The following is a 20,332-nucleotide window of genomic DNA, read 5'->3' on the forward strand; positions in this document are numbered from 1 at the left end:
TCCTTAACTTGGCATGGACCAATCCCTTGTAAGACTCATAAGGCCTTGTAGACAGGCTGGCTGCTTGCCTCTGAAACACTGCCATCTAGAGGAAACTGCCTTATATTACATCTGAAAGGACCCTCGGTGCAGTGCTAAGGTGAGCATTTTTTCAAATAAACGCAATTGCAGAAATAGCCTGCATTCTTTCTACACCCGAGCCATAAACAAAATATGTATGACTAACGCAGTCATAAAATCACCTTTAATAGAAGTCTGAGTCTTGAAGAAAAAGAAAGACAAAGCCAACACATTTTCAGTTATATTTCTATTCACTGAACATATCTATCAGTTTTATATACAAGGTGTAAGGCAAAAGAAACAGAATGATTCATTTTTGTCAGTTACAATTCATTTTTTAAAAGAAACAGGTTCTAAGATTGTGCAAATGCAACTATCCCAATATAATTTAAGAGTTATCCCCTAAAAAAAAAATCTGTAAAAAAGAAAAAAATAAAGAACAAGTAGCAGCAAAAAAAGTCCAATATTTGTAAACAAAACCCCTATACTAAAAAACAAACACTCTGGATTCTTTTAAAATATTAAATATATGCAACAAATAGAAATTTGGACATCTTTTTCCTAATATACATGGCTTAATACCTAAAACAATTATATTAATAGGAGACACAAATGGTTCATTGCCTATAGCGTACTCCACAGTCCTTTTCCACAAAGCTTAGGGACATCACATTGCTGCAGAAGACAAACATTCCAGAAGTTTTCTCCGAGCTGTGATCCTGGCACACCGGGGGCATCCAGAGGACTGGAAACACTGTTTATGAAAACAAGCTCTGCAGGCTGCAAGCAAGCAAGATCAGTCATCAGCAGAGGTGCCATCTTTGTTTTCTCCCATCTCATCCCAGGACCCAAAGTCTTACAACAAGAAATCAGCCAGCTTGAAACTGCCAGGTATTAAATGACCATACAGATACCAGGCAAGCTACCAAAGACATGTGCAGACTGCCTGACACAGACAGGACGATCCCACCTGAGCCTGGCAGTAAACATTCCACCTGGGCTTATTCTGTAAGGCTCTGAGACCAAGCTGTGCGGCCAGGAAAGGGTTAACAGGTTAGAAGACTAAAAACTGTACCCTATGAAAGTCAAACAACCCAGGCAATACAGATGTAGAGCTGTTTGAACATTAAGAAAGCTTGAGACCTTGTATAAGGGAATACTTACCCTACTTTCTCACCCCCACCCCATACCAAATTCATGCAACCCCTGTTTCCTTGCTCAGACCCTATAAAACCTCAACTCCAACACCACAGCCTGACACAACCTCAATACCCGGGGTAAGGTCTGTGTCCCTAGCTGGCAATAAACAGTCCTAGCCTGTTGAGACGGCATCCAGCCTGCTTCCTTCCTTTCTCCTCCATTTTCCTAACTGAGCTCTTGGAAGGTCAGCCCTAATATACAGCTGCCTCCTCCAAGTCCCTTTCCTGAAAGTGGACTTGATCCAGTGACTGGGCCCTGGAGAGTGTGAAGCACTGGCTGGGCAATAATAAAAGGTCACCTAGAGTTCCCATGAGACAGGCGGGGGCATCTCTGGAATCATACTCCATCCAGCTGAACTTCTCCCCCTACCCAATCTCGATGCCCTGAGTTCATTCTCAAAAAGGAGAGACAGAGACAGAGACAGAGACAGAATATTACAGAGATGATTCCCCCAAGCACAATCTTTATTTTTGTCAGTGGTGGCGCTTTAAGTCAGGGCCTGGGTATTATCCCTGAGCTTTTGTGCTCAAAGCTAGCGCTCTTCCACTTTGATCCACAGCACCGCTTCCAGTTTTCTGGTGGTTAACTGGAGATAAGAGTCTCACAGACTTTCTTGCTCGGGCTGACTTTGAACCATGATCTTCAGATCTCAGCCTCTGAGTAGCTAGGATTATAGGTGTGAGCCACAAGTACCTGGCCACAACCATTTTTGTAAGAAGCCAAAGTATTTTAAGCCTTTGGAATTACATGGTTCCTGTAAGAACTCTGTCACGGCAGCATAAACGCATCCCGACACAACAGCTCAACGCTGGCTCTGACACGGATCCAGTTACAAATCAGGGGCAGACATAGGGGAAAATGGGACCATCTCCTCTACCCAATACCTCCCCAGCACCCTGACATCAGCCACCATCTTGGCCTGACCCCATCCTCTGTGCTCTGAATTGTCCAACTACATACTAGCACTAGGTACTTCAAATAATTGTCTAGGGCTTAAGTTATTAAACCAATAAGCTAATTTTATGATTAAGCTATTACGTTTAACTTAACTTTGTAACTAAAGGAAGCTATTCTTAGGCTTATGTTATTAAAATACCTGGGCATCTTCTACAGGTTGTGGTCTGAAATGGGAAGATGACAGTCGTACTCTGGCAAAATTCACAGATGAAGCCCTTTCCCTGACACAGCTACGAGAGAAGGCATGTGAAGGTTACCAAGTGGCAAGGCCCATCTTCCTGGAGAAACCTGGCTATCACTGCTATAAAACTTTATAAGTCCTTCCTTCCTTCCCTCCCTCCCTTTCTCCCTCCCTCTCTCCTTCTTTCTCTCTCATACCTTATGCTTGCTTGGTAAATGCTCTACCTTTGAAAGCATTTGGAGCCTTTGAAAGATCCAGTCTTTCTTTTATTTTCAGCTTATTTTTGAGATACAGCCTTTAGCCAATTGTGCCAGAATTGGCCAGTCCCATCTCCATCTTACCTAAGTATCTAGGATTCCAGGCATGTACACTTTGTTTAGCCCAACATGTACTCCTAAATGCCAGCATTTCAAGCTGAGGGTGATGATGTCAACTTTAATCCCAGGTATTTAGAAGCTGAAGCAGAAGGATCCCAAATTTGAGACTACCAGGGCAACATAGCAAGACAAAGTCTCAGAAAGAATTAAAATAAAGCTAATTCATTAATTAAACAATGGAATGTCATTTCTGATGGCTGCATTAGAGCCAAAGCTCTCATGGTTCACTTCAAGGTAGAATGGTCTGCAAGTAGGGAGGAGGGAGGGACCCAACGAAAACATCAGGATGCTTCAGTTGCCAGTTTCCTGCAGGATGATCTGACTCTGCTGGTCACAGGTATGAGCCTTGGTTTCCTGAGTCCTGGCTTCCTGCCAGGACCTGGGTGACAGCAGGGTTTCTTGGGGGGGGGGGGGGGGGGGGGGGGTGTGTGTGTGTGTGTGTGTGTGTGTGTGTGTGTGTGTGTGTGTGTGTGTGTGTGTGTGTGTGTGTGTGTGTGTGTGTGTGTGTGTGTGTGTGTGTGTGTGTGTGTGTGTGTGTGTGTGTGTGTGTGTGTGTGTGTGTCAGTATGAGGGCTTGAACCCAGGACCTAGACACTGCCTCTTTGTTTTTTTCACTCAAGGCTGGCACTCTCCCACCTGGATCACAGCTTCATTTCCACTTTGTTGCTGATCAATTGGAGATAAGAGTCTCCCAGATTTTCTTGCCTGGGATTGCTTTGAACCTAGATCCTCAGACCTCAGCCTCCTTGAGCAGCTAGAATGACAGGCACGAGTCATTGGTTCCTGGCTCCCATCTGGGTTCTGAATGAGGTCAGGTCCTGGCAGCAGGGCCACACCTGCTCCACGAGAGCCCTCACCTCACAGCCCGCCACGTGTGTGAGAGATGCTTTCAGAATGTCCTTGAGCAAGGGTGCCAGAAGTCCTTTCTTGGTCCTGACCAGGTCATCGATGGAGAACAGGTGGAGTCCATCAGTTAAGTGTCCGGGCAGCTGTTCGAAGGCTTTCAACACGCTGCCAAAAAGCAAGCAGAGTTCAGAAAGCCACCCACACACCACACACAGGACTGGGAAAGGCTCCACTGGGGATTCCACTACTAACAGTAATTCTGTGAAGTTAACTTTTCAAGCCTAGCCCTGAGAACAGCATTAGACGGCGCTCTCCACTTGACATATGGCACATTAGCTTGGGAATCAAGAAAAAGCTCAAAGTCCATGGAATCTCACTGTGAGAATGTGGACAGGGCCAAGAAATACAACTGTTATAGGTTGGGCATGCTCACATTCAGCAAAAGAACACACTACATTTGGTTTCCAAGTCTGTCTTTCCTTTTTCTTTTTCTTTTTTTTTTTTTTAACATTTTTGAGCTATGATCCATTATAGTGTAAGCTGGCCTCAAAATCACTACTTAGCCTCATGCCTCAGACTCGTAAGTACTAGAATTCGAGGCAAGCTCAAGCCTTATTTTAATGTTTATTAAATGTGGTTTTTAGTTTTTTTGGGGGTGGTTTGTGCCTGGACTGGAGCTTGAATTCAAGACTTGGGTGCTATTCCTTAGTTTTTTTCATTTAAGGCTAGCATTCTACTACTTGAACCACAACTCCACTTCCAGCTTTTTGCTGGCTAATTGGAGTCGCACAGATTTTCCTGCCTGGATTGGCTTCAAACTGGGATACTTGGATCTCAGCCTCCTGAGTAGCTAGAATTAGAGATGAGTCACTGACATCCAGCTTAAAATTATTTGTATGTATGTATGTATGTATGTATGTATGTATGTATGTATGTATTGTACTGGGAATTGAATTCAGGACCTTGTGTTCTGCTATTAGGACATGTTCCTAGCCTTCAACTCTAAAAATGTGCATCAAGTAGTATTTGACTACCAAGGAATCAGAATGAGCACTCTAATCATTCCAGTAAATGTGACATCTATCAGTTCCCTAGCCCCGCTGCTCGAAGGGGCAAGTGTTTGCCTGTGCTGCAGACTCACGCAGCCACGCACAGGCCTTCACAGCAAGTTAGCTGTCTCAAGGGCACTCAGAATTACACTTCATCTTTAAACCCATCCTGCTCGTCCTGGATTTCCAGAATCGCATTACTGGTGCCTGTTTCCTTATGTTGCCAAGCCATCCACAGCCTGTACAGATCTTTGTATTTATCAGTACCTATCATGCCAGTGCCATGAGGGAAGACACCAGGCCTGGAGATCATAGCACATCTGCTCCTTCCCAAAGTGGTGAATTAAAACATCATCAGCTCATGAGTCAACGATCAGAAATGAAACGCGCTTTAAAACAAAATAAGGAATGGCTAGAATAAAGGATAGTAGGCTTACTGATTTGAGCGAGGAAATTTGTATCCCCCAAGGAGAGCCAGGAATTGGCCATTACTGTGCACAGAGGCATAGAGAAGAAGATCAAGAAGGTTGAACAGATGGGAGGGGAAATGAAGCCATCCCAGCCACGCATTGTACCTGTCAGCAAACCTGCAACTCTTCAACAGCTTCTTCACATGAAACAGCTGCTCCTGGATGTCCTAACGTGAGAAGAGGAGGAAGAAAATGTGATAAAGAACAGGGGCACTCAGTTGATGAGTGGATCAACAAGATGTGGTATTTGTACACAATGGAATTCTATGCTGCTGTCAGAAAGAACGACATCGCCTCATTTGTAAGGAAATGGAAAGACTTAGAAAAAAATCATAGTAAGGGAAGGAAGCCAGACTCAAAGGAACATAGGCTCAATGGTTTCCCTCATTTGCCATAATTAGTATAAATCTTGGGCCCTCTTAGCAGAGGTTTACAATAGGACAAAATGTAGATACATAAGGCCAAATAGGATGAGGCTAAATGAAAGAACCTTCAAGATATAGAAACAAGAGCCATATAAAGTGTGACTATTGTTCTTAATGTACTATGTTATTTCTCATCTCTTTTGTTGTCCCTTGGTTATTCTCATATTGTTACAGTATCTTACCTTGTTATCTGATATATTGTATATATGTATATTTGTTTATTTCAAATAGGATAGGGAAGGGGGGAAAACAAAATGAGGGGTGGGGTGGGGGAGGGAAATGGGGTCAAAAACATGAGAAAGGGTAGCAATGATTATTAAGTAATGCACCTTCTATCTGGTGAATATAATGTAACCCTTCTATTAATTACAATAAAAAAGAAAAAAAGAACAGGGGGCAATGGGTACATTAAAGTTAGGAATTATCTCTCACTTTAAATGCTACCCCTATGTTTTTATAAAAAAATTTTTTTTTCAGTCTGGTGCTGGCAGCTCACGTCTGCAGTCCTAACTACTGAGGTTGATACCTGAGGACTGGTGTTCAAAGCCAGCCTGGGGAGTAAAATCTATGAGACTCTCATTCCCAATTAACCACCAAAAGCCAAAAGGTAGAGTTTCTTGAGCAAAAAGCCGAGAAACAGCACTCAGTCCCTGAGTTGAATTCCTAGTTACAGGTACATACACCCCCAAAATTAAAAAAAAAAAAAAAAAGCGAATAGCCTCCATGGTGGGAGTTTGTAACTTGGCATCCATGGGTCCCCAGGGGTCCCGGCTGGGCCGAGGGTTTGTGGATCCTTCTTTAGGGGTCTTCTTCAAGAAAAACATCAAGTAGGCCAGGCACTGATGGTTCACTCCTGTAATTCTGGCTACTCAGGATGCTAAGATCTGAGGATCCAGTTAGAAACTAGCCCTAGCAGAAAATCCATGAGATTCCAATTATCCACCAAAAAAGCTGGAAGTGGAGATGTGGCTCGCATGGTAGAGCACCAGCTTTGAAACAAAAAGCTCAGGGACAGCATAAAAGCCCTTAGTTCAAGCCTCAACATATATAAATTTAAAACTCAGTTTGGGATCCTTGCAGGAGCTTATGCAAGTAAAGTTGCACCCTCCCCCACCCCCAAAGATAAAGCTTTAGTCACTTTATGTTCATTCACTCCCAGCCTATCTAGGGACACCTTGAAATCAGAGTGACAAGCATGGCTCCTCACTGGACACCTCCACCCCCTCGCCTGCTCTGCAGAGATACCTGCCCACCTTCACCCTGTCCAGCTCTTTGGCTTTCGCATACAGACTATGGCTGCTGCTCATCAAATTGAAAATGGGCTGGTGCCATATGCTGTCGAGCAGACGTTTGGAAAAATTGCTGATGGAGTACTTCCTGAAGTCCCACGTCATCAGGATACGCGCAGGGATGCAGGACTCTTCATAGGAATGGCAGCACGCACAGAAATACTTGCCCAGGTACTCGCAGTACCGCAGCCGCTTCACAAATTCTGCCAAGCACAGTGGAAGATGGTCAGTGCATGGGCACCAGAGCCTGGCCCTCCTCCACCTCACAGCCCCATGAACGCCCAGACTCAGAAGACTGTATGTGTGACCCCACCACAGCTGGGATCACTCCCACATGAATTTGGGGACTTAAATTGTCACCGTTCATGAACATTGGAAGAGATGTCAAAGAAAGAAAACAAAACCCCAGAGATCTTCCACAATACCACTGGCTTAGGAAGACAGACATGGAAAACTGCAGGGGATCATAAAGAACTTTCCAAGGAAGATCAAGAGATCTAGTGGGGTTTGTGGATCTCACCTCCCACTAGCCAGACGCCCAGGACAGAGCAGACTGTCTACAGCCCAGCTGTCCAGAAGCCACAGAAACTCAACTCAGAACTGGACACACATAAGGTTCTGAAGTAGCATCCAAAAGAATTGCTCGATAATTAAGGAGAGGAAGGGAAAAAATGAGCAAAGGGTAGAAACAGGAAATATAGGGAAAATAGAAAAGCAGAAAGACAAGTGAGGTGTGACAACCACTCAGGCTCCTTACAGCCGGTAGGTGCTCCCTGGCGGAGCTACGGGAACACCTAGGGTACACTCCTGTCTTTCATGTGCAGTAGTTCTTTCTGCATTATACTTCTTCCAGATGGAAGGTCGTCATCATTCAGATGATCCTGTACAGGCAATTCTCATGATCATCAAAGCGCAAAGTATAGGCTGGGTTTGGAGGCTCATACCTGTAATCCAAGCTACTCACGAGGCTAAAATTTGAGGACTGTAGTTTGAAAGCCCAAGCCTACAGTACTGAAGAGGAGAGAGACTGTTGTAAGTGACTCACTGTGCTTGTTTTATAAAATGGGAGAGAGGAAATCCTAGAAGTGGGCTGTAACAGACTCTGAGGACATCCATAGCGTGCTGTCCAACACAACACCCTGGATGAGCGGCACACAGCTACAGAGGACTTAGTGGTTTGCTAGACTAACTGGCAGATAGAAGAGGTCCAGGTTTTTACTTTCAGCTTGGAACAACTCACAGGACAAGGAATTCTAGGTCTTCAGAGGGAAGTTTGAATGTCTCACTGGAGAAGCCAGATTTTCTAGGCTTCTATCCCCTCAGAAATGAGCCCCTCAGGCCGATTCATCAAATTCTCAAGAGAAGTTTGGCCAGCTCTCTGACCAGACACTCACACATACTCAATCTATGGGTCAGGTAGGTATTTCTTCTAAGAACTGGGAACAAAGGACTCAGGCTTGAAAATACATCTACTCTTGTGGGACTATTATCTAGTGGTGAATACAGATAAAGATAAATCAATAAAATGTAAGAGTTTTCTTGGAAGAACAAGGTAAGGATAAAAAAATAAATAGGAACCCAGTGGGGTGTGCCCACATAATCTCAACACTTTGGAGGCGGAGTAGGAAGATCATGAGTTAGAGGACAGTCTGGACTAACGCTAAATGAAAGGATCTCTAAGACACAGAAACATAAGCCATATAATGAATGATTGCTGTCCTTAAGGTACTATGTTATCTCTCATCTCTTTTGCTGTCCCTTGGTTATCTCATATTGTTACAGTATCTCACTTTGTTACCTGATATATCGGATATATTTGTATTTGGTTATTTGAAATTGGATAGGAAAAGGGGAAAACAAGATGAGGGGTGGGGGTGGGGGGGAGGGAAATGGGGACCAAGACATGTGAAAGGGTATCAATGTATGTGAATTAATGCACCATCTATCTGGCAAATATTATGTAACCCTTCTATTAATTACAATAAAAATATATGAAAAAAAGAATAAGATGGAAAGAAGGAAGTAAGGGAAAAAGAGGGAGAGAGAGGGAGAGAAGGAGGGAGGGGAGAACAAGGAAAAGGAAGAGGAAGGAGAAAGGGAAAGAAGAGGGAAGGAAGAAACAAAAAGTAAGGAAGGGAGGAAGGGAGGGAGGGAGGTGAGAAGAGGAGGGGAGGGAGAGAGGGAGGGAGGGAAAGATGGCATTATATACATGTGACAATGACAGTTTGGGACCAGTTTTGTGACAGGAAGGAAGTTTTCAAAGGGCAGCCAGAAGAGCTTGGAAGTTCCAAGCTGAATTATAAAGGAAGCTGAGGACCCAGCCATAGTGAAGGAAGGGAAAGTCACGAGTGCAGTCAGGAATGAGCGCCCAATGGAAAGTCAGCTAGGACACTAGTCCTCTACCTTTGTAAGCCATGATAACAGAGAGAGAGAGAGAGAGAGAGAGAGAGAGAGAGAGAGAGAGAGAGAGAGAGAGAGAGAGAGGGGGGGGGGGGGGGAGAGGGGGGAGGGGGAGAGGGAGAGGGAGAGGGAGAGGGAGAGGGAGAGGGAGGAGAGGGAGAGGGAGGAGAGGGAGAGGGAGAGGGAGAGGGAGAGGGAGAGGGAGAGGGAGAGGGAGAAGGAGGAGAAGGAGAGGGAGAGGGAGAGGGAGAGGAAGGAGAAGGAGAGGGAGAGGGAGAGGGAGAGGGAAAGAAGAAGGGAGGGAAGGCAGACACACAGAAGGAGAGAAAAAGAAAGAAGAGCTTTAGGAAATGAAGCTTTTCAGAATAGCTCCCCAATGGCATTTCCCACAGAAGCAGCGCACTGCCCACTCTGGTATTCTTTGCTCCACACGGTGCAACAAGGCAGCACAAGCCAGCAACCAGGACCCATACTTACTAGGCTCCACCGGAGTTCCACAGCCTGCACAGACAAAGTTCTGCGCCACAATCACCAGCTCCCTCCTGAGGACAGAAAACAAAACGGGGACCATTACACTGCAGAAGTGACCAGTGGAGCATTTGTTCCTGATTGGAAACGTGATCGACACAACAGTGTGTTTCATGACTGGAAGCTTTCATTTCATCTTTTTTGAGTGGGAGTTGTTCCAGTGCTGGGGCTTGACTCCAGGGCCTGAATACTCTTCCTTAGCTTGCTCAGGGTAGCACTCTACCACTTGCGCCATAGCTCTATTGCTGATTAGTTTGATATAAGAATCTCACAGACTTTCCTGCCTGGGTTGGCTTTGAATTGTGATCCTCAGATCTCAGCCTGTGTGTGGCCAGGATTACAGGCATGGGCCAATAGCACCTGGCACATTTTATCGTTTTTAATTAGGAAATTCCACATTTTTTTCAATATTATTGAAAAGTCTTGGTCCTTTTCCCCTCCTTTGTTTGTTTTACAGCAGTCTTTAGCCCAGTCTGATCAGGAACTTCTAATTCTCTTCCTCAGTCTCCCAAGTGCTGAGATTACAGGCATGTACTACCACTCCCTGCTTTTTATTTTGTATTACCATCCAATGAGATGGTAATAACACTCATAACATTGCAAAAAAGCACAGTGAGTATCACAAATAACTTCTCCCCAATGGGAGCTCTGGGGGTGGGGGGTGGGGAAGGGGTTGTGATTGCTTCTACACAGGAGCCTGGAACATCCCCAAATAGGACTAGAGACACACTGTATTGAAATCCAGTTCAGTAGACCAGACTGAAAGAAGAAGCACATGGAAGTTCAGCTAAAAAGTTTTAAACAAATAAGAGCTAATGAAAGACAAACTTTTCAACCATTTCTGCTAAGGAAAACCGCCCGTGGAAGTGTTTTTACCTTACTCTTATGTCATGATTTCACCTGTGACCCAAGAATATGGATAAAGAAGTAGAACTTGATTGTAGTTCAAAGTCGGCAAAAATAAACAAGATAAGGCAATGACCCCTCACAATGCTTAGAGAATGAGTCTTTCCCAAGCAACTCCAGAGACCTCGGTGTAATAACCTGGCAGGCTTAGCTGCCAAGTTGTTTTTGTAAAAATGCTTCACCTGCTCAACCACCTGTGAGTGGTTACGACCACCTGTGTGTGGTTCCGTCCTTGTGGTTATTGACTGTGGGCAGCATCAGGTGATGTCATCCCCGACTACCACTTGTGGTGTTTACTTTTAAAAGCTCAGCCCCACTGAAGGCTGTTCTCTATCAGCCCCAAAATGGAGAGTAGCCGCTGATCTGCTGTGAAACTGACTCCTAGCTCAGTTCACTGAGTACTGGTGACTCTATTGTTGGGGGGGGGGTGTTTCAGGGACCTCCCAAAATAACTGGGCTATTACTCAGCATCCTCCCAAAAGAAAACACAAGAAGGGCTGGGATGTAGCTCAGGGGCAAAGCTCTTGTCTAGCAATTGCAACATCCTGAGTTAGATCCCCAGTACCAAAAAAAAAAAAGACAAAGAAAAAAAGAATGAAAACAGGAGAATATATAGTCTTGAGACATAACTACCTTTCTGTAACATATACATATACATATATATGTATATATATAGTATATATGTATATATACATATATATACATATATACACACACATATATACCAAATATAACATCTTATGTGTGATATGCGTATCTTACATATGTGTTATATAGCATATATGTTTACTTGCTTTTCACATCATTTTAGTTGTTGCATATATATATATATATATATAGTTATTGTATAAACTTCTCAGATTTTGTTACTTCTCGGTAATAAAGGTATTTTTACTTACACTTCTGTTTCCCAACAAGTACATATCTCTCAAGATTCATTTTTTTCATATAATTCTTATTGTAATTAATAGAAGGGTTACATTATATTCACCAGATCAAAGGCGCATTACTTCACAAACCTTGATACCCTTTCTCATGTTTTGGTCCCCATTTCCCTCCCCCCACCCCCAACCCCTCATCTTGTTTTTCCCCCTTACCTATCCTACTTCAAATAACCAGATAAACATATATACAATACGCCAGATAACAAGGTAAAATGCTATAACAATATGAGATAACCAAGGGACAGCAAAAGAGATGAGAGATAACATAGTACATTAAGGACAATAATCACTCATTATATGCCTCTCAAGATTCAATTTTTAAAAATAATAATTTATTTTTGTTTTTGGCGAAGCACCAGAGGCTGTAATATAGCTATTCATGAGGCTGAATCTGAAGTTCTACTATTGGCACACACACATGTGCGCGCGCCCCACAAGTCCCAAATCTCCGTATACTTTTGTGAATCTCTGATGAAATCCAATGGGATTTATCTTAACCTGTTTGAAGTAAACTGGGGATGAGGCAGCTCTCATACTTACTTGAGAGGTGGATGAACATTAAATACAATTTGAAACCTAGGCGGGGTCCAGTCTTCAGCCCCTCTCATCCTACGCTTAGATTTCACTTCCTGAATTGACTCTGTACTGCATTCAAAGTTGTTTTGCATTTGTTCTTCATTCACAACCTGTATAAAACATATAAAGGATTTAAGGGCAACCTAAGCAAGCTTATTTCAAGATTTAAAGTGTTTAATTTAAAACAACAACAACAACAAAAAACCTACAAAGAACATCAGCATTTACCATGGGACATTGAAATGCTTTCAGCTGACTGCGAAAGGCCTCCACCACCCAGCTGAGATCACTTTTCTTAGTATTTTTAGTCCATTTCTTTCTAGGCCTGGAACTTGCTGAAATAGGTCATTTTGACCTGGAATGCCTCAGGAATGAGAGGTCCCACCCCTAAAGCAACAGCCAGCTAGATACTGCCAATCAGAGCCCTGTTGTTGCTCCAGGCATGTTCAATGGCTCTTAGGTTCTGAGCCCTTCTGCTTTCTTCCTGTCCCCTGAAATCCAGACACCACAAAGCAGCACCATAAACTTCACGATTTGGCCACAGTTCAAGCTCTTAATTCCATGAAGATAATACATACACACATGCACAGACACACAGAGAAAGAGACACAGAAGGCAGAGAGAGAGAGAGACAGTGAGGGACAGAAACAGAAACAAGAGACAGACAGAGATAGAAGCAGAGAGCGACAGCTAGACACACAAACACCTGTTTGATCTATTCTGCTTCTCCACTGACAGGCACTGATGAGGTCTGAGCCTAACAACTAATCACGAGAGGAGTAAACATTGTATGAAGATGAGTAAACACAGTCCTTAGTGTCTAGTAAGGGTTCAAAATAGTTCCTTGTTCATTTGAGACTTCCCTCACACCCAGAGACCACTCAAGGAACCATAAACCAGGGACCTGATGTAGCCATTTCACTAGTAAGAACGTACCCATCTTATTGGTCAATTCACCAATTTAAGAATTTAAGAACTGTTGAGTCGCTGTACATTGCTGTGAATACTTACTATTGAGCCCGCTGCAGTCAGGAAACCAGGCACCCGAGAATTAGCTAAGGACACAGTCCGGCTCTTCCGGAATACCCGGAACAATTCTGCAGCTAACACCTCGGCAGAATTGAAGGGTAGCTTGCAAGTAGCACTGAAACACAAGAAATGCAAAGACTGGGAAACCGTGGGCATGAGTAGTATGTTCGGAACCTTTCTCAAGATTCCATATTTCTTGCACCCCTCAAAACTGAGATGGGGCTGAGCATTCAGCCACTGGGGGCTCAGGACAAAGAGCATCTTTCATTTATTGAGAGTCCTCAGATTTGTAGGTGTGGTATAGAGGACACTAATTTAAGGCCAGATGATCTGAATTCAAGTCCTGATTTTGTTGTTTAGTATCATTGTGACCTGAGGCACATCTTGTATAAACTTTAGCTTAAGTCAATAAAATAGTTTAAAACACACACACACACACACACACACACACACACATTTATAAGCCTTGCCTAGCCTGTCCTCAAGTATTACATGAGAACGCATAATACAAAGACCTTTGCTAGACCATAATAGATAGTACCCTTTGGGTGCTATCATTGGTTTGAATATGGGCAGTGCCTCTCACAGGTTCATAGGGATTGGGCTTGGCTCTCCAGGGACTTGGTGGCATCTTTTAGGAGGTGAAGCCTACAGGGGGGTCATTAGGCTATTAGGAGTCTGTTCATAAAGGGTGATGGAGTCAGAGTCAGAGGCCGGTGATTCACCCCTAACATACTAGCTATCCAGGAGGATGAGACCTGAGGACTGTGGTTCAAAGCCAGCCTTGACAAGAAAGTCTGTGAGAGTCCATTTCCAATTAACTAGCATAGATTTGAAAGTGGAACTGTGGCTCAAGTGGTAAGAGACTTGAGTGAAAAAGCTAAGGGACAGTGTCAAGTCCTAGTACCATAGCCAAAATATAGATGCACTGACACACAAGGATTACAGGACACCATCTATCCCCTTCCTCTCTCTCTCTTCTTCCCTCTCCCCTCCTCTCTCCGACACTTACTCTTGCCACTATGTGTCATCGTTCATTTTTATACCAGAATTGAGCCGAAGGAACTTTCAAAACGGAACTATATAAACCTTTTCTCTTAGTAGGATAGTTGTCTCCAGTGGTTTTGTTATAGTAAAATGAGGCTGCTAATAAAAAAAAGAATGACCAATTGGTTTGAGGAAGCACTCTCCATCATTGGAACGGATCACCCCAGGTGTAAGTTATCAGACACCTCGGGCGCTCAGAACCTCCAAGGAAACCACCCAGGGTCTACGTGTGGTACACATAGAAGCCAGGTACCTCTTAGAAGGGCAGGAACATCTGCAGTTTTCGGTGACATCATTAGATGCCTCAGGTCCTGTGGGGAAATGAAAGAAAAAATAGTGAGGGCAACCAGCCATCATCACCCCTGCACCTCAGAAAGAATCAGCCATTGTGCATGTCTGAGCTTCTGGTTCCTTTGAACTGCTAGCCTAACCAGCTGATAACCAACTACTGCCAATAGTACAAGCTTCTGGCTCATGAGCTAAGATGGGAGTCCAACTAAAATTTCCTCAAACTCTATCATTGACAGGCCACAGAGAGAGCAGAGCATAATCGATCTCAGCATTTCCACTCAATTCTACAAATGAGTGAGATTCACTCTGAAGATACTTAACACTAGAAGTGTAATTTTATTTTCTAACATCGGGGACATAATGGAGCTTTTCAGGGTCCTGTAGGACACCTGTTAGGGTGTGTGCAGAAGGGCATGGAAGACAGTCTTACCTAAAATGACAAAGTCATCCAAGTCACACCTGCAGGCCACCTTTCCTGCATGGTGGGGAGTGGGGGTGGGGGGAAAGGGGGTGCAGGGAGAAGGGGTGTCAGGAGAGGGAGTGAGGGGAGAGGGGGTGCCAGCCATCGGGAACACAGCACAGCCTAGGAACAAAAGGACACAGTTTCACCATCAGGAAAACAGAAGTATGCAACCTGAAACGCTCAGCTAATCAGACAGAAACTGGGAAATGAAAGCGCCAGAAAGTATTTTGAAAGAATTTTTACAATGCAATTTACCAGAAATGAAAAATGAAGGCAGCTAGTTTTGTCCTCTTAAATTCACTACAATTTAAGTGAAAAAAATTGATGGGGGACCTCATGGTCACCTGCCCACTTTTTAGGTACGCTTAAAATTTCCTACAATATAAAGTTCAAAAAAGAATGAAAGAAGGTTAAAAAAAAACAACAACTCATCACAGTGAGGAAAACAGTACAGAAGAAATAAATATTACACCCAAAATTCAGGTCTACCTGAAACCTGGGAATCTGGACTTCCTTTGTGGATAAAAGATGAGAAAATAAGCTTTCTCCTAGCCTATCCTTTCCTCTCCTCTCCCCATCTTTTTTTTCCCCAGTCCTGGGGCTTGAACTCAGGGCGTAGACACTGTCTCTGAGCCTCTCTGTGCTCAAGGCTAGAAGTCTACCACTTGTGCCACAGCCCCACTTCCAGCAATTTCTATTTATGTAGTACTGAGGAATTGAACCCAGGGTTTCAACTAAGCCATATTCCTAGCCCCCTCCCCTCCCTCTTTTCTCCTCTCTTCTCCTTTCCCTCTTCCTCCTCTCCCTTCCTATTCTTTCCCTCCCTTCTCCTCCTCTCTTCCTCTTCTCTTTTCTCCTTTCCCTCCCCTTCTTTGTCAGCTTTCTACTCTCTCTCTCTCTTTCTCTCTCTCTCTTTCTCTCTTTCTCCCTGCTATAGATATGAAATGTACACCCAGATATGAAGTGTTAGGGGAAGAGGAGTTGGGCTAACCAGTGGACATGTGCATCAGATGCCAGCCGCCAGAGCAAGTGCGTGGGAGAGAGCCAGGGCCCACACCACAGATTCAAAGATATGACTAAAGCAGGAGAAAAAGTAACTGAAGCTATGTCCTGAGTAAAGTCTACAAGAAAACAACTATGGAAAAAGAAAAAGCACTAAAGACAAAACTTGCATTTAGGAAATGGTTAGAAAGGAGCACCCACCATCTTTGGCTGTCAGTTGAGGCACTCTTTCTTACTGGAAGAACTTCCTGGGCTCCCAGAGGAGGGGAGCTCTTAGCATCTGTTGGGGCTGGTCCTCGCCTTTGTTCCTCAGGGCTCCAGCAAGGAAGCTCCTGGAGGAATGCCATGTCCTGGGTACCATTGATTCGCAGCAAGAAGCACTACAGGACAGCTTCACTATTTGCTGAGAAGATGGAAGAGGACGACTTGCAAAAGAAAAAACAAGTGGGACCCAGGCACCTGTATCTCATATCTATAATCCAGCTGTGGCAGAAAAGTCCCTGTGAGCCCCTAATCTCCCATTACCCACTCAAAAACCAGAAGCAGAGCGGTGGCGCTAAGTGGTAGAGCACTAGTCTTGACCAAAGATTGCTTAGGGACAGTGTTGTCCAAGTCCTCGAGTTCAAGCCCCATAACCAAAAATTAAAAAAAGAAAAGAAAGTGTGTTGGGGGCGGGGGAGGACTAGGAGAATTGTGAACTGTGCAACTACATAGGAAGATGGGAAACACAGCAGTCACTACAATAAGAAAAGTAAAACAAAGAAGTCCTAGAAAAACACACAAACAAAAAACACAGCCTTTGAAAACTGGCTGCAGCTTCATCACTGCACCCAAGGCAGAAGGACAGCCATGGTGGGGATCTCAGGAGGGATGCCGGAAACTTTAGACACAAACCTGGAAGGGGCATGCGTTGAGACGTGGCAGACGTGTATACAGCCTTGTCTTCACAGCCGCTCTCTGAAAATGTGGAGAAGCGGGGTTTGGGCTTTGGAGGGTTACAGAAGGTCACTTCAGGGCCATCTTGATCATTCTTGAGAAATGGGCTGGCTTCCTCCATGTTCCCGCTCTCTGTCTGCAGCTGAATCTGCATATCCCACTTCAGTTTCTCCATGGCAGATATTATCCTATCTGCCACATGAAAGTGGGCATTCTCCTATAGAAAACAAAGTCAATTAAAACACAAGCAGAAACAACTCTCTTTCTTTTCGGTACTTTATTGTCAGTACTGGGGCTCAAACTCAAGGCCTCACACTTCCCCTTGGCTTTTTGTTCAAGACTGGCACTCTACCACTTGATCCACACCTCCACTTCTGTTTTGTTACTGGTTAGTTGGAGATAAAAGTATAATTATGGATTCCTCTGCCTGGGCTGGCTTCAAACTGTGATCTGCAGATCTCAGACTCTTAAAAAGCTAGGATTTCAGGTATAATCCACCATTGCCAAGAATATAATCAACTTTTTATGGATTTTATTTTTAGATTTTAGATTAGATATAAAGATTAGTTTTTGATTTGGAAGTTAAGAATATCCATGTAAAGCCAGTTGCAATGGCTAATACTTATAATCCTAGATATTCAGGAGGCTGAGATCTGAAGACTAAGCCAGCCTGGGCAAGAAAGGGATGAGATTTTTGTGTGTGTGTTTTTTTTATTGTAATGTATAGAGGAGTCACAGTTACATTTACCAGACAGAGGATACAAGTGATGCGGTTTTTGTTTTTTTAATCTTCAATTAATCATTGAAAAGCCAGAAGTGAAGCTCTGGTTCAAGTGGTAGAGCTCTAGCCTTCAGCAAAAAAGCTCATGGCCTTTGCACTGATTTCAAGTCCTAGGACTGGCACAAAAGAAAAAGGAAAAATAAAAGAAGTTAATGAAGTCAATGCAGATAAAATCTAAGCGATCACTTAAGTGGCTTATTGTAGATCATCTATAACCTATAACCTACATCATCCAAACACATAGTTGAATTCCTTATAGTAGGAAGTCTTAGGTTGGTGGTGGCTCAGTGGCTGATATGACTTATTAGTTATGCAAAACTTTTGTAAAGATTTTATTAACATTGATTTTTACATCGTATTTCAAATGCCATGTTTAACAAACAAGGACTCAAGGATGGAATCTCTATATACAATCACTGACACATAGATTTTAGAACATAATTAAAATTAAGCTGAGGGTTTGTATGTCATAGATACATATTAATCTATGTAACAAAACATTCTGTCTATAGAGTATATAGCCCATCATAAATGTTTATGTCTATGTAGTTTATATCTCCAACTGGGCAGACATTTACATGGGAACTTTCTTAGCCTCAGTTTCCCTATGACTTCAAACAAACACTGAGCTAAAACCTATTTTCTAGGTCTCCTCAAGACAAAGCCTCTAAATTTCAATTAGAACAGCACTATTTAAGAGATTGAGATGATCAGTATTTAAGGAGAAAAGGAAGATGGCATTTACCTTGTCTAGGTCAATAGGCAGTATAAATGTTTCCATTGTGAAGTAATTCAAAGAACTGGCTCTTCTGTTCACTTGACCAGTACCTGTCAGTCATAGGGTTATTACTTTAAAAAATGGAAGTCCAAAGATTATCTAAGAGAGTGAAATACTCCTAGAGTACAACTCTTAAACACCACTGAACACCCATGGGTAATGCCTATAATCCTAATTTCTTGGGAAGCTGAGATGTGAGGAGAACAGATTGAAGCCAGTATGGGCAGAAAAGTCTGTTAGACTTTTAACTAGGAAAAAAAAAAGCCAGAAGTATGGCTCAAATAATAAAATGTAAGCCTTAAGCAAAAATGGTAAGGGGCAGTTTCTAAGCCTTGAATTCAAAACTCAGTACTAGTATAAAAACAAACAATCCAACAAAAAGCTAGTCCAGTTCTAGAGGAAACTAAGTTGAAAGAAGAATAAAGACTTAATGATATCCTTCTATAGGCAGCCAGTGGCGTAATTGTAGTAATCCTAGCAGAATTGTTGGAGTGGAGAGGCCCAGTGGTGGTGAAGAGGGTAGAAGGAAGAGAGGGGGAGATGCAGAAGTAGAGAAGGAATCGTTGAGAAGGCGCACCATAAGAATTACAAGATCACTCATGATGCCAGCGGCTCATGTTTGTATTCCTAGCTACTTGGGAGGCTGAGATGTGAGGGTTATGATTCAAAGCCAGCCCAGGCAGAAAAATCTATGAGACTCTTGTCTACAATTAACCACCAGGAAACTGGAAGTAGAGCTGTGGCTCATAGTGACAGAGCATTAGCCCTGAGCAAAAAAGCTCGACATTGCCCCATTTGTAAGGAAATGGAAAGACTTAGAAAAAATCATATTAAGTGAAGTAAGCCAGACTCAAAGGAACATAGGCCCAATAGTCTCTCTCATTTGTCATAATCAGTAAAAACCTTGGGCTCCCCTAGCAGAGATTTACAATAGAATAAAATCTAGAGACCTTAGGCCAAATAGTATGACACTAAATGGAAGGAACTCCAGGATAAGGAAACAAAAGCCATATAATGAGTGATTGTTGTCCTTAATGTACTATGTTATCTCTCTCTTTTGCCATCCCTTGGTTATCTCATAATGTTACAATTTTTCACCTTGTTATCTGATATATTTTATATGTGCTTAATTGGTTATTTGAAATTGGATAGGGAAGGGGGGAAATCAAGATGAGCAGGTGGGGGGAGGGTGGGAGAGAAATGGGGACCATGTCATGAGAAAGGGTATCAATGTTTGTGAAGTTATGCACCTTCTATCTGATGAATATAATGTAACCCTTCTATTAATCACAATAAAAAAATTGGAAAAAAAAAAAAAGCTCAGGGACAGTGCTGAGGCCTTGAGTTCAAGAGCCATAAACAAAAAAGAAAGAAAGGAGAATAAGATCACTTCTCCAATTTATTGCGACTGACCCCAAACTTCCTGTTACACACACCAAATCATCTGAGAAAAAGTCAGACTTACTACTCTAAAAATCATCTTTCAGTCCAAACTAAGGAGAAACTGCAAAAAGTACATTTGTGCTGAGTCAAACATCCCTGCAATGAAAGCCATCAAAACAAGCCCTTTTCCGGTCATGTGACTTCCTTCAGCAACGCTGGGAGCAAAACTGTCTGTGACAACCACAAGAGTAGATTCTTCCTGCTACATTGGAAGGAAATACGATATATGTCCTGGGCTGACAAATCAACACAAACACTGAGATGGTCAGGATCCTAGTGGAGCATGGAAAATTTGGGACTTCTTGGCAGGGGTTGCTGAACTTTTTTAGCCAAGGGAGCGAATACTGCAGGATT

At 43.2% G+C, this 20,332-nt stretch overlaps 1 protein-coding gene across 2 annotated transcripts in view; it reads right to left on the reverse strand.

Moving 5' to 3' along the window:
- Nucleotides 1–229: 229 nt before the first annotated feature.
- Rubcnl (rubicon like autophagy enhancer) overlaps nt 230–20,332 on the reverse strand; it is a 35,479-nt gene continuing 15,376 nt past the window's right edge. For both annotated transcript variants that reach the window (XM_090342128.1, XM_090342127.1), the window contains 12 exons: nt 18,503–18,585; nt 16,935–17,193; nt 15,006–15,158; nt 14,538–14,595; nt 13,220–13,352; nt 12,173–12,318; nt 9,732–9,796; nt 6,819–7,057; nt 5,246–5,307; nt 3,633–3,786; nt 2,357–2,447; nt 230–840 (listed from right to left, as the gene is read on the reverse strand). In XM_090342128.1, coding sequence (XP_090198254.1) covers nt 728–840; nt 2,357–2,447; nt 3,633–3,786; nt 5,246–5,307; nt 6,819–7,057; nt 9,732–9,796; nt 12,173–12,318; nt 13,220–13,352; nt 14,538–14,595; nt 15,006–15,158; nt 16,935–17,193; nt 18,503–18,585 — 1,556 coding nt within the window. In that variant the 3' untranslated portion in view covers nt 230–727. The remainder of the gene's footprint in view (nt 841–2,356; nt 2,448–3,632; nt 3,787–5,245; nt 5,308–6,818; nt 7,058–9,731; nt 9,797–12,172; nt 12,319–13,219; nt 13,353–14,537; nt 14,596–15,005; nt 15,159–16,934; nt 17,194–18,502; nt 18,586–20,332) is intronic.

This window comes from Megascapheus bottae, chromosome 11 (genome assembly GCF_031878675.1).
Source record: "Megascapheus bottae isolate mThoBot1 chromosome 11, mThoBot2.hap1, whole genome shotgun sequence".
Taxonomy (NCBI): Eukaryota; Metazoa; Chordata; class Mammalia; order Rodentia; family Geomyidae; genus Megascapheus; species Megascapheus bottae.